At 51.6% G+C, this 11,649-nt stretch overlaps 1 protein-coding gene across 3 annotated transcripts; it reads left to right on the top strand.

The window, feature by feature from the left end:
- The first annotated feature begins 7,228 nt into the window (after positions 1-7,228).
- Positions 7,229-9,384, top strand: LOC101932506 (uncharacterized). Of its 3 annotated transcripts, none has more exons than XM_005314532.4 (3): positions 7,229-7,402; positions 7,671-7,735; positions 8,001-9,384. In XM_005314532.4, the coding sequence occupies exons 2-3, from the start codon at positions 7,709-7,711 to the stop codon at positions 9,042-9,044; spliced, it is 1,071 nt and encodes a 356-aa protein (XP_005314589.2). In that variant the 5' UTR covers positions 7,229-7,402; positions 7,671-7,708; the 3' UTR covers positions 9,045-9,384. The 3 variants fall into 3 exon arrangements, with proteins under 3 accessions (XP_005314589.2, XP_005314590.2, XP_023970011.2); XM_005314533.4 differs by having other exon boundaries at positions 7,238-7,392; XM_024114243.3 differs by lacking the exon at positions 7,671-7,735 and having other exon boundaries at positions 7,253-7,392.
- Positions 9,385-11,649: the final 2,265 nt, after the last annotated feature.

Here is an 11,649-nt window from a genome sequence, read left to right as displayed (position 1 = left end):
CCCTTCACAATGTGCTGGCTAAATCCCTTGGGGGTGATACCTCGGGAGCAAACACATTTGAAATACAGGTACAGAATCAATATTCATAACTTCAGATGCAAAAATGAGACATGCCTACATCCATAACCAGCAAACCATAACTTTTTCATAGACACTTTATTCGACACACTTTGTACAAAATTTCTTGCAATTACATAACAGTGTTAGCAACAATGATCTACATGGTCGTATTTTAATCAGATAATGTCACACATTCACCGACCCTCTCACCAACTGGAGAATCTTCTGTCCCAATCGGTTACATCCTGTTCTCCTCACTCAAAATGCACAAACTGCTCCAGACACAGGATGGGCCGATAGGAGGTGGCTGCAGTACAGACCATGCAGATAGGACTCTGACAGGGACCCCATCATCTGGTGAAGCAGCCATGGCCCAGTCAGTGAACAGGGCTTGGGGGTGGACAGAATTGAGGACCCCTTAATATGGAGAAGGGGCTCAATTGGCTGACAGCGGCAGGGCTAGGGGGGCAGAGTGGGAGGTGGGATGGGGTATGGGCACTTATGGGGAAGAGAGGGGGCATTGTATGGGGGGAGGGAGAGAGGTTTTGCTCTTGTCTAAGGTCCCATCCATCTCGGTACGGCCACTCCTGTTCTCAAGCAGGGTTGTCATCGACCGAGAGAATCTACCAGGTGGGAGTGTCAGCTGGAACTCTGAGGGGGGGTGTCCAAGGCTGGGCTAGCAGTGAGCTGCGGGTTGGGACTGAGGGGCACCAGCAGAACTGCGGGGAAGGGCTGAGCCCAGGGCTGGGATAGTGGGATGCTGTGGGTAGGGAGTGAGGAAAATTTGGTGCATTGTTTTCCTGTGAGCTCTATTCATGGACTCTTGGCTGGGCACAGAGTTAGTACTTGGGTTACTGTTGATATTTTCTCACCTCTTTATCTCCACACAGGGCAGCCATTTGTAATTACGGGGTGAGATGGAGGAGACATGGCCCAGTCAGATAGATCAACGGTGGTAAGAGGGAGCCCGTGTGAGATGGGATCCTCCCGGGGCAGGACCCTAGGCTTTCCCCTCCCTCCCTCTCTCCCTCAGGACAACGCCACTCCCTGGAGACAGGGCTGCAGGGCACATGTAGGAGACATCTCTGCAGGCACCTCCCAGGGCTGCCACATTCCTATCCCAGGTGCCAGGTCACTGTTGGAACCGGGGGGTTTTCAAGCATCAAAGATTCATATAAGATCAGATGAGTTAATATCAAATGGCCACAGCTGCATTGGTGTCAATGGGCCACATCCCATCTGGTCTCAATGGGTAAGACCCCAGCAGGTGTTTAGCGGCCGTCATTCCACTGGGGTGAGTGAAGAGGAATCGTTAAGGATAAAAAATTGTCATGCATATTTTTAGTAAAAGTCAGACAGGTCACAAGGAAAAAAGAAAAATTAATGGAAGCCCGTGACCTCTCCAGGACTGGCTCGGAGCTGCAGGGTCCCCACATGACCAGTGACTCCCAGCTCAGGGCACCCTTGGCACCTGTGGTGGCTCTGGCTCTGGGTCACCCCCACCGGCCACGGCGCTCTGTGCTTCTGGGCATCCCCAATGACTGCAGCAGCTCCGTGCTCCAGAGAACCCCCGCTGGTCACGGGGCTGGGAGCTGTGCAGTACCCCCACTGCCTGCGGGGCTGGGAGCTGTGGAGTGGCCCCACTGCCGGTGGCGGCGGAGAGCTCCTGGGGCCCCGCTGCCCACTGCGGCTGGGAGATGTGGGGCACCCCTGCCGCCCTCTGTGGCTGGGAGCTCAGACCCCACAGTTCCCAGCCACCAGGGATGGCAGGGACCATATAGCTCCCAGGCGCTGGGGGCTCAAGTGACGGATTCCGTGACTTCCATGACCTCCATGACAAAGTCATAACCCCAGTCATTGTTGCCCTCGGGGATTCATTCCATGTGTCACTGAAAAGTATTTCCCTTCATAGAAACAGAGAAGTCCTCTGACGTCTCCCAGTCCAACCCTACGTGCACATGATCTCAAGCTGCCTTGATCCTTTTGCCAACTTCTCCCCTTCCTTTTTCTCCCTTTTGTCCCCACCCCAGAGCTCCAGGAAACTCTCTGGATCACTGGTTCCTCAGAAGGACTCCTCTGGCACAGACATCTTCCGCAACGACAATGGAGACTGCATCGTCCACTCCAACCTGGGCTTCTACCTGCAGATGGATTTCCTTGAGAGGAGGCACGACATCAAGATCCAGAGACTGCATCCTGCATGCCAGGGTGGGAAGCACTACATGGGGAGCAGGCAGGAATCCAATATCTACATCATCAAGGGCAGCTGCTACCGGGTGGTGAAGGACCAGAGCACAGATAAGGGAGCTCAGATCTTTGAGCTGCATCCCAGATGCCACATTGGGGACCACTATGGGAGGGCTGATTAGACCTTCTTCACCATTTTCCAAAACCAGGGTGAAATCCACTGGGTGACTAATTTGAGCACAGATGAAGGAGAAAAAACCTTCATCCTGCACCCTGAATGCCGCAAGGGGTCTACTATTTTGGCATCAATCAGTACCTAGCCCTGATGAAGATGGATGAGAACTGGGGGACTCATTTCTACCTCTACCCGGACGCAACCAAAGACAAGCTGGACTCCTTCTTCTCCATCCACCCCGACGTGCTGAACTTCTTCCCCGGGGGCTCCTTAAGCAGCAGCTGAGAGTGCATCAAGACAGTGCACAACGAATCCGACTCCCCCATCACCTGGTCCAACAAGATCACCTGTAAGGTTGGCTACACCAAGGAGAAGATGTCCACCATCGAGCACAACTGGAGCATCTCTGCTGAGATGCCCCTCAGGGCAGGAGACCTTATCAAACTCATCACCCAGCTCCAGTTCTCCTTCAAGGTCGAGTACGGCAGCAGAAGTGTCCACACAGAGCCGGAGGACTGGAATGAAGCCCGGTAAGAAGAGTAGTCAATCCAGGTGATCCTGGAGCCCAAAAAGAACCTTGTTCTGCAGGGACATCCACTTCACAAAATAAAACAACCCACCCAACCGAACCCCACTGCCTCCAGTCCCCTAAGCCCCCATGAGGATGGAGGATGCCAGCACCATGATGATATTCTGGATGCATGCATGTGAGCTTCTTTGCTCTAGTAAAACCCCTTTAGGTATTTCCTGAGCTGCCCAAAATTTCACCCACCTCCTCCAACTGTTTCTTCTCCTGTTCCCAGCTTTACCCAAATCTTCTTTGCAACAAAGGTGGTTTAATTAAACTTCCTTTCCTTCCTATTGTAACCAATGATTTTAGTTGATTGTTCATTTATTGTGTGATGCTATTGTGACGGGTTTGGCCACAGAGACCCCCCCCCTTGGGACTGTCACCGGACGTGCTGAAATTATTTCTGAGCCCATTTTCCCTGCCAGCTTGGGACTCCATAACCCTGCCTTGTTGAGCCGGACACGCTAGCCTGCTGCAACACAGACCCACACCCCCAAAGATGCAGACTTTAACCAAAAACTGCTCAGCAGGTCACCTATCTCTAGCACCCAGACACCCAGTTCCCAATGGGATCCAAAACGCAAATGAATCTGTTTTACTCCGTATAACGCTTCTACAAGGTAAACTCATAAATTGTCCTATATCTGTCCCATAACACTGATAGAGAGATATGCACAGCTGTTTGCTCCCCCAGGTTATTAATCACTTACTCTAGGTTTATTAATAAACAAAAGGGATTTTATTAAGTATAAAAAATGGGATTTAAGTGGTTCCAAGTAATAACAGACAGAACAAAGTAAGATACCAAGCAAAATAAAATAAAACACACAAGTCTAAGCCTAATACATTAAGAAACTGAGTACAGGTAAATCTCACCCTCAGAGATGTTCCAACAAGCTTCTTTCACAGACTAGACTCCTTCCTAGTCTGGGCCCAATCCTTTCCCTGGTACAGTCCTTGTCAGTTCCAGCAGGCATCTTAGGTGAAAAGCAGGGGCTTTCTCATGACTAGGACCCCTTTTGTCCCGCTCCAGTCCCTTTTATAGCTTTGGCACAAGGCGGGAATCCTTTGTCTCTCTCTGGGTTCCCACCCCTCCTTCTAAATGGAAAAGCACCAGGTTTAAGATGGATTCCAGTATCATCTGACATGTTCACATGTCCTGTGTGACCCCCTCCATTCTTCCAGGGCTGGCCGGCATGTACACAGTGGAGGCTTACAGGTAAACAGAGCCATTTACAGTCAATTGTCTTAGTCAATGTGAGCCATCAAGATTCTAAACTACCATTAAGGGCCCACACTTTGCATAATTACAATAGGACCTCAGAGTTATACTTCATATTTCTAGTTTTAGATTCAAGAATGATACATACATACAAATATGATGATCACACTCAGTAGATTATAAGCTTTGTAATGATTCCTTACAAGAGACCTTTTGCATAAAGCATATTCCAGTTATATTATATTTACACTCATAAGCATATTCCCATAAAATATTATGGAGTCCAACATCGCAGTTATGATTAACTAAGAAGTCGTGGCATATAGAATCATTTTATGCTAAATGGAGTTAAATTGTAGGATTCTAGAAGGATAAGATTGATCGGTAATTAGAAGGGATAAGTATGTATTATTAGATATCTCTGTAAGGAGGGCTGAAGAAAAGCTCGACATAATTTCGTGGCCAAAGACTGACCCTATGCCACGAGATTACAGGAAAAGATGTACCAGTTGGTGATATTGCGGAAAATGAACAGGAAGAGTAATTTTTTGCTTACAAGATACCTGGTAGTCACATTTTTCTAACACACGCCCTAACCACACTCTATGTATAAAGGCTAATGAGGTATAGTCAGAATCACATTATAAAAGGAAGGTGCCCAGATTAGGAAAATTGAGCTCCCTATGGGAAACTCTAGCAGGAACCGACCCTCTACTAATGATCAATACATGAAAGACCCATCAGACCCTAACACTGTCTCAGAGGATGTGAGTATAACTATATTTGTAACTTCTGCATAGGTCCGTATAGAATTTCTATATGCTTGGGTAATCATAATTTTAACTGTAACTTTAATAAAACTTGTAAAGAGACTCGCCCTTGTCCTTGGGAATATCTGTGCGGTCACTACCCTCGGCCTTTATGTGTTCCTAGAGACTCTCAATATGAAGCAAATAGCAGAGGTGACCAGCGCATATCACAGGCCAGGCTAAGCCTCCCCAAACAACCCAGCATGGCCCTGCTCACGCTTCGCTCCCAGACCCCCTCCAGCTTCTCGCTCTTTCCCCCGCCTGGGGCTAGGGTGGCCTATGGCTGGGACTTGGGGTGGCTGGGGACAGTGCTCACACCACCTGGTGCTCTGGGGCTGGGGGCACCAAGGCCGGGGGGCTGGAGCTGCACTGCCAGCTCAGTGCTCAGCCCCCACCGAGGCTGGGGGCACTGGGGCTATGCTGCCCACCCAGTGCTCAGGGGCTGGGGGTGCTTCGGCGGCCCAGGGCTGGGGCACAGGGGGGCCATTGGCCACAGTGGGGGGGTTCTGGGATGCAGTGGGAGAGGGGCGGGGCCTCAGGCACAAGGGGCAGGGCCGGCAGCTAGCCTCACCCAATGGGCGGTTCATCTACTGCCCATGCTTTCATTCTGTTAAGCTTGAAATTGTAGCCAACAGAGCCGAACCCACAGTGGTGTAATTCCACACTACAAAATCCACTTTAAATAAAAGATGGCTGCACTATTATTCAGAGGGGTAGCTGTGTTAGTCTGAATCTGTAAAATTTCCATTACTTGCCTCTGAAGAAGTGAGGTTCTTACCCACGAAAGCTTATGCTCCCAATACTTCTGTTAGTCTCAAAGGTGCCACAGGACCCTCTGTTGCACTATTATTATCATTATTATTTCAGTTGGCTGGAAAATAGTGTTTGATATTCCTGTGGAAAATTTAAACAACTCCCCGACATTTTTCCTTACGCCCCTCTCACCATGATTATGGTTATGAGTGGGGCACAGGCGTTCATTGGCACCCTGGCGTGACCTTTGGGGGAGGAGGATCTCCGCACTCAAGTGTAATTCTTTGGGTCACAGTCACATCTGGGTATTGCAGCAACTTTAATCTTTCATCACTTCTAAAGCCAGAAGGAACCATTCGAGCACCCAGTCTGACCCCTGCAGAGCACAGGCCATAAGTAGTCACCCAGATGCCCCACTGTGAATTCAAAAGACATTAGTTACACCAAAGTTTTTCACTCCAAAGGAGGCTAGGCTGTCGTGGCCTTCTCCAGAGAATAGAAGGGATGGAGGTGCTCCAGTGCTCTGGCAGGGGACTGATTCGGTGGAAGATGATCCAAGTAGGTGACCTGCACGCCACACTGAAGAGGAAGATAACCCCCTCCCCCAAACCAGGTCACTGACAATCTGAATTGGGGGGGGGAATTCCTTCCCCATGTGGATTCTGATAATCAGTTAGACCCTGAGCATGCCAGCTCAACCCACCAGCCAGGCCTCTCACAGCCCTGGCCCAGCCAATCTCCAGCTATAGAAGATCTCTGATGCTTCAGAGGAAGGTGAAGAACTATATACACGGAGCCAATGGGGCACCAGGGTAGATCTTCCTGCCTCATCCCTGTAGGGGAAGCCCTGAAGCATGAGATTGGATTATAGTAATTGTCTTCATACAGGGTTGCAAGTGTTATGACAATGTTGAGGTGCTTTGGTTTAGTTCCTCAACTTCCACCTAGTTCATCTAGAGGGGACAGGCCTCATGTCCCATTCCCACCTCCCTGAGCCGCCCATCCCCCTGCACTGGGGCTGGACTGGATCCAGTGACCCCTAGAGGGGAAAGGCCCTGTGACACAGTCACTGATACTCTGACAAAAAGGAGAATCTTCAGCCCGTCAGTTACATCCTGCTCCCCCAACTGGAAATGTACAAACTGCTGCAGACATGGGATGGGCTGATAGGAGGTGACCGCAATATGGACCATGCAGATAAGAGTCTGGCAGGGACCCCATCCTCTGGTGAAGCAGCTGTGGCCACACAAAGAACAGGGCTTGGGGGTGGACAGAATTGGGGACCCTTTAACACAGAAAAGGGGATCGATCGGCCTACAGAGACTGGGTTAGGGGTGGAAGCCAGAGCAGGAGATGGGAGGTGGGCTGGGGCAGGGGCACATGTGGGGAAGAGAGGGGGCACTGAATGGGGGATGGAGAGAGGAGCCTGTTAGAGAAGGTGGAGTCAATGAAAAGGGGGAGGAGCCACTGGAGAGGTAATAAACATCCCCCTGCGGTGTTTACACCAGGAATATTGCAGGGCTTGTTTTGCTGTTCTCTAAGGTCCCGTTGGTCCAGCCCAGGAGCTTGGTCCCATCCCCAAGAGGGGCTGTCATCAGCCGAGAGCATGTACCAGGTGGGATCTTGTGAGTGTCAGTTGGAGCTCTACGGGGGAATCGGGGGGGGACCCCAGGGCTGGGCTAGCAGGGGACTGTGGGCTGGGACTGAGGGGCATTGGCAGAGCTGGTGGCAAGGACTGAGCCCAGAGCTGGGATAGCAGGAGGCTGCAGGTCGGGATTGAGGGAACTTTGGCACCTTGTTTTTCTGTGAGCTCTATTCATGGACTCCTTGCTGGACACATAGTTATACGTCAGGATAACTGTTGATATTTCCTCCCCTCTTATCTCCACGCAGGGCAGCCCTTCCTACTTACGGGGTGAGACGGAGGAGACATGGCCCAGTCAGATAGATCAACGGTGGTAAGTGGGATCCCGTGTGAGGTGGGATCCTGCCGGGGCAGAACGCTGGGCTTTCCCCTCCCTTCCTCCCTAAGGACAGTGACATCCCCTGGAGACAGGGCTTCAGGACACATCTAGGAGACTAAACGCATACACCTCCCAGAGCTGCCCCAATTCCTATCCCAGGTGCCTAGTTGCTATTGAAATTGGGGGTTCTTCAAGCATCAAAAATTCACAAAAGATCAGGTCATCCCTTCCATGCTCCCCTCTTCTGTCCCAACCTCAGGACTGGACTCCTGTTGATGCATCATTGGTGCCTCACAAAGACGCCCCAGGCACCGACATCTTCGTTAATCAAGGGGGAGTCTTCATTGTCCGCTCCGACCTGGGCTGCTACCTGCGGACAGAGGATCTAAAGACGAGGACTGGCACTGAGATCCGGAGACTGCACCCCGCATGCCAGGGGGGGAATCACTACCTGAGTGACAGTGAGAACCCCCCCAACATCTACATCATCAAGGGTGACTCCTACCGGGTGGTGAAGGACTTGAGCACAGATGCCATGGCCACAGTCCACCAGCTGCATCCCAACTGCCGTGGTGGGGACCACTACATGCACTGTGCTTCCGGGTTCCACATCATCTACCTAGAGCGGGGTGTTATGCGCTGTGTCCTTGACATGAGCACTGATGCACAAGGGCATGACACTCCCCTGAAGCCTGATCGCTGCAAGGGGCTCTACTACTTTGGGTTCATTTACGTCCAAGGCTTGATCGAGGTGGATAAGAAATGGGGTGCTCAGTACTACTTGTTCCTTGACATCGTCTCAGCAAAATATGTCTTCTCCATCCACCCCGACGTGCTGAACTTCTTCCCCGGGGGGCTGACCCTCACCCAGGGCGCCTCAAATGGCGGCTGGGAGTGCATCAAGACCCTGCACAATGACTCAGATTCCTCCATCACCTGGTCCGACAAGGTCACCTGCAAGGTGGGCTATGCCAAGCAGCAGATGTCCAGTATTGAGCACAACTGGAGCATCTCTGCTGAGGTATCCGTTGGGGCCGGAGAGCTCACCAAGCTCATCACCCAGTTCCAGTTCTCCCTCAAGACCCAGTATGGTGGCAGAAGTGTCCGCACAGAGCAAGAGGACTGGAACAAAGCCCGTGAAGAAGAGGAGTCAATCCAGGTGACCCTGGAGCCCAAAACAAACCTGTACATCTGGCAGTACCACCTCAGCATAGGCCACAAGCCTGTCTTGTTCTGCAGGGACGTCCAGTTCACCAAAGAAAACAAACCACCCGAATATATCCCGCTGCCTCCAATCCCCTAAGCATCCGTGAGGATGGAGAATGCCTGCACCATGAAACTATTGTTGATCTGTGTGTGTGAGCATTGACTTCCTGGAAATCAATGGGACCAAATCAGTCCCTTCAAATCCATGCTTAGTGCTTCCCAGTGCCCTCCTCCCAGCTTGCAAACCTGGCTCATCTGCTTCCTGTTCCCCTCCATCTCTCCAAATCTTGTTGCCAAGGCAGATGATTTCATGACGTTCTCTTGGTCCTCTCTCATTATAATCCACAGCCTGAATTGTGATTTGGGATCATTCTGGGCTGCCGAAAAACAAAGAATGTACCAAGCCTGAATAAAGATTTGATTTTTTTCAGCTCTCACTCAAGTTGTTGGGGTTGAATTTCCTTGGTTTTCTACTTCATGGGGTTTATAGAAGCGGAAAAAATGGAGGCAAAAGAAGGAAAGAAGGAGGGAGCCGGGATGATAATAATTATCTTTGTACAGGGCTGCAAGTGCTAGCAGCACGTTGAGCTGCACTGAGTTAGTTCCTTAACTTCCGTTCCACACTCTACCCCCATTCATCTGGAGGGGAAAGGCCCAGTGTCCCATTACCACCTGCCTGAGCTGCCAAACCCCCTCACCCTGGGGTTGGATTGGAGCCAGTGCCCCCTAGAGGGGAAAGGCTCCATGACACAGTCACTGACCCTCTTACAAAAGGACAATCTTCCGCCTCAGTTGGTTACATCCTGCTCCACCTGAACTGGCCCCTGGCAGGTGCTGCTGGCCCTTTTTATCCTGCCCACTGAGCCCTGATTGGCTTCTGCCCACTCCCGGCCCTTCTAGTCACTGTGGGACCAATTCTTATTGGTTCTGCCAGGGTTGATCCTGGGGAGGATCTCTCTAGGGGATCTGAACTCACTGCTTTTTCTCACCAGACAGGATAGCTTCTTGGAGCCTGGTGCTCCCATATGGCAGAGGCCCCAGCAAATGCCTGGCACACCCTATAATGGGGGGTGGGGCAGGGGACACAAGGCACAGGTAAGGGGGAGGTCCCCAGGCAGGGAATCTATCTCATCCCCAGTGAGCCTTCCCCATCCCCTCCACCCCATGTCTGCCCTGCCCTCTCCATCCTGAGCACCCAGCATGTAGTTATAAGGGTGTCACCACTGGAAGGAGCTAGTGAGGGGGAGGAGCAGCAGGAATGGGACCTGAGAGCCATGGGGAAAGGAACAGCCTGTGGACTCACCACCACATGAATTTAACAGAGATTCGAGGGCCAGTCAGAGGTTCTTGGATCACTCCCAGCAAGGCAGAGGAGCTATGTGCCGGGGTGGGGGGTGGGGGGGCAGGAGGAAAGCCTGAAATTCCAGCAATAAGGGGGGTAGGAGGGAGTGGCTCCCCTGGGCAGGTTATTCCACAATTGTCCACAAGGGGGTGCCACTCTCAAAGGCCAGGCTAGATGGGCTCCCTGGGCTGATGGACCCTAGGGATCCTTCAGCAACTGTGCAGATGTAGGGCAAGCAGGGCAGAATCTGGGCCAGTCACCTCCCAGCTGCATTCCAGCTCCAGGCAACTCACCAATGGGGAGGGATCCATATACAGATGGGGAGAGCTGGGAATGAAACCCCAAAAGCCTTAACTCCCAGCCCCCTGCTTTCACCACTAGCCTCCACTCCCCTCCCAGAGCTGGGGAGAACACAGGAGACCTGGCTCCCAGCACCCCCCTGCTCTAACCACAAGACACCCCCACACCCCACCTAACTCTGGGCAGGGGAAAGATTCCAGGATTCCTGGTCCCAAAGCCCCCCCCCCATAGACACACACATACTACAACCACAAGACCCCACTCCCATCCCAGAGCCAGGGAGAACCCAGGAGTCCAGGCTCCCCCACACACACACAACTCAGAGCAGGATAAAGATTCTGGCCGCCGCTTCCTGCAGCCCCCATTGGCCTAGAGCGGCGAACCACGGCCACTGGGAGCTGCGATCGGCCAAACCTGTGGATGTGGCAGGTAAACAAACCGGCCTGGCCCACCGGGGGCTTTTCCTGAACAAGTGGCAGCCCTAGTTTGATAACCACTGCCCTACAGTGTACCTCAGGGATTTTGGCCTTATCCACGACCCCCCAGTGCCTCCCCTTTTCCAGGGATGCTCCATGTGGCTCCAGTCCAAGGTGATGGCCATTGCCAGACAGCTCCGTGTCTGGTCACTCAGTGGCATACGGGAGAGATTTCAAAGTAGCAGCCGTGTTAGTCTGTATCCGCAAAAAGAACAGGAGTACTTGTGGCACCTTAGAGACTAACCAATTTATTTCAGCATAAGCTTTCGTGGGCTACAGCTCACTTCTTCAGATGCATAGAGTGGAACACACAGACAGAAGATATTTATACATACAGAGAACATGAAAAGGTGGAAGTACGCATACCAATTGTAAGAGGCCAATCAATTGAGATGAGCTATCAGTAGCAGCAGAAGAAAAAACTTTGAAGTGATAATCGAGATGACCTATAGAAGGTGTGAGGAGAACTTAACATGGGGAGGGGGGGAATTCAATTAGTGTAATGACCCAACCATTCCCAGTCTCTGTTTAGACCTAAGTTAATTGTGTCTAATTTGCATATTAATTCGAGTTCAGCAGTCTCT

The sequence above is a fragment of the Chrysemys picta genome, chromosome 13, assembly GCF_011386835.1.
Source record: "Chrysemys picta bellii isolate R12L10 chromosome 13, ASM1138683v2, whole genome shotgun sequence".
In the NCBI taxonomy this organism is placed as follows: Eukaryota; Metazoa; Chordata; order Testudines; family Emydidae; genus Chrysemys; species Chrysemys picta.
The sequence above is the reverse complement of the archived record's forward strand: the minus strand, read 5'-3'. Positions and strand labels throughout refer to the sequence as shown.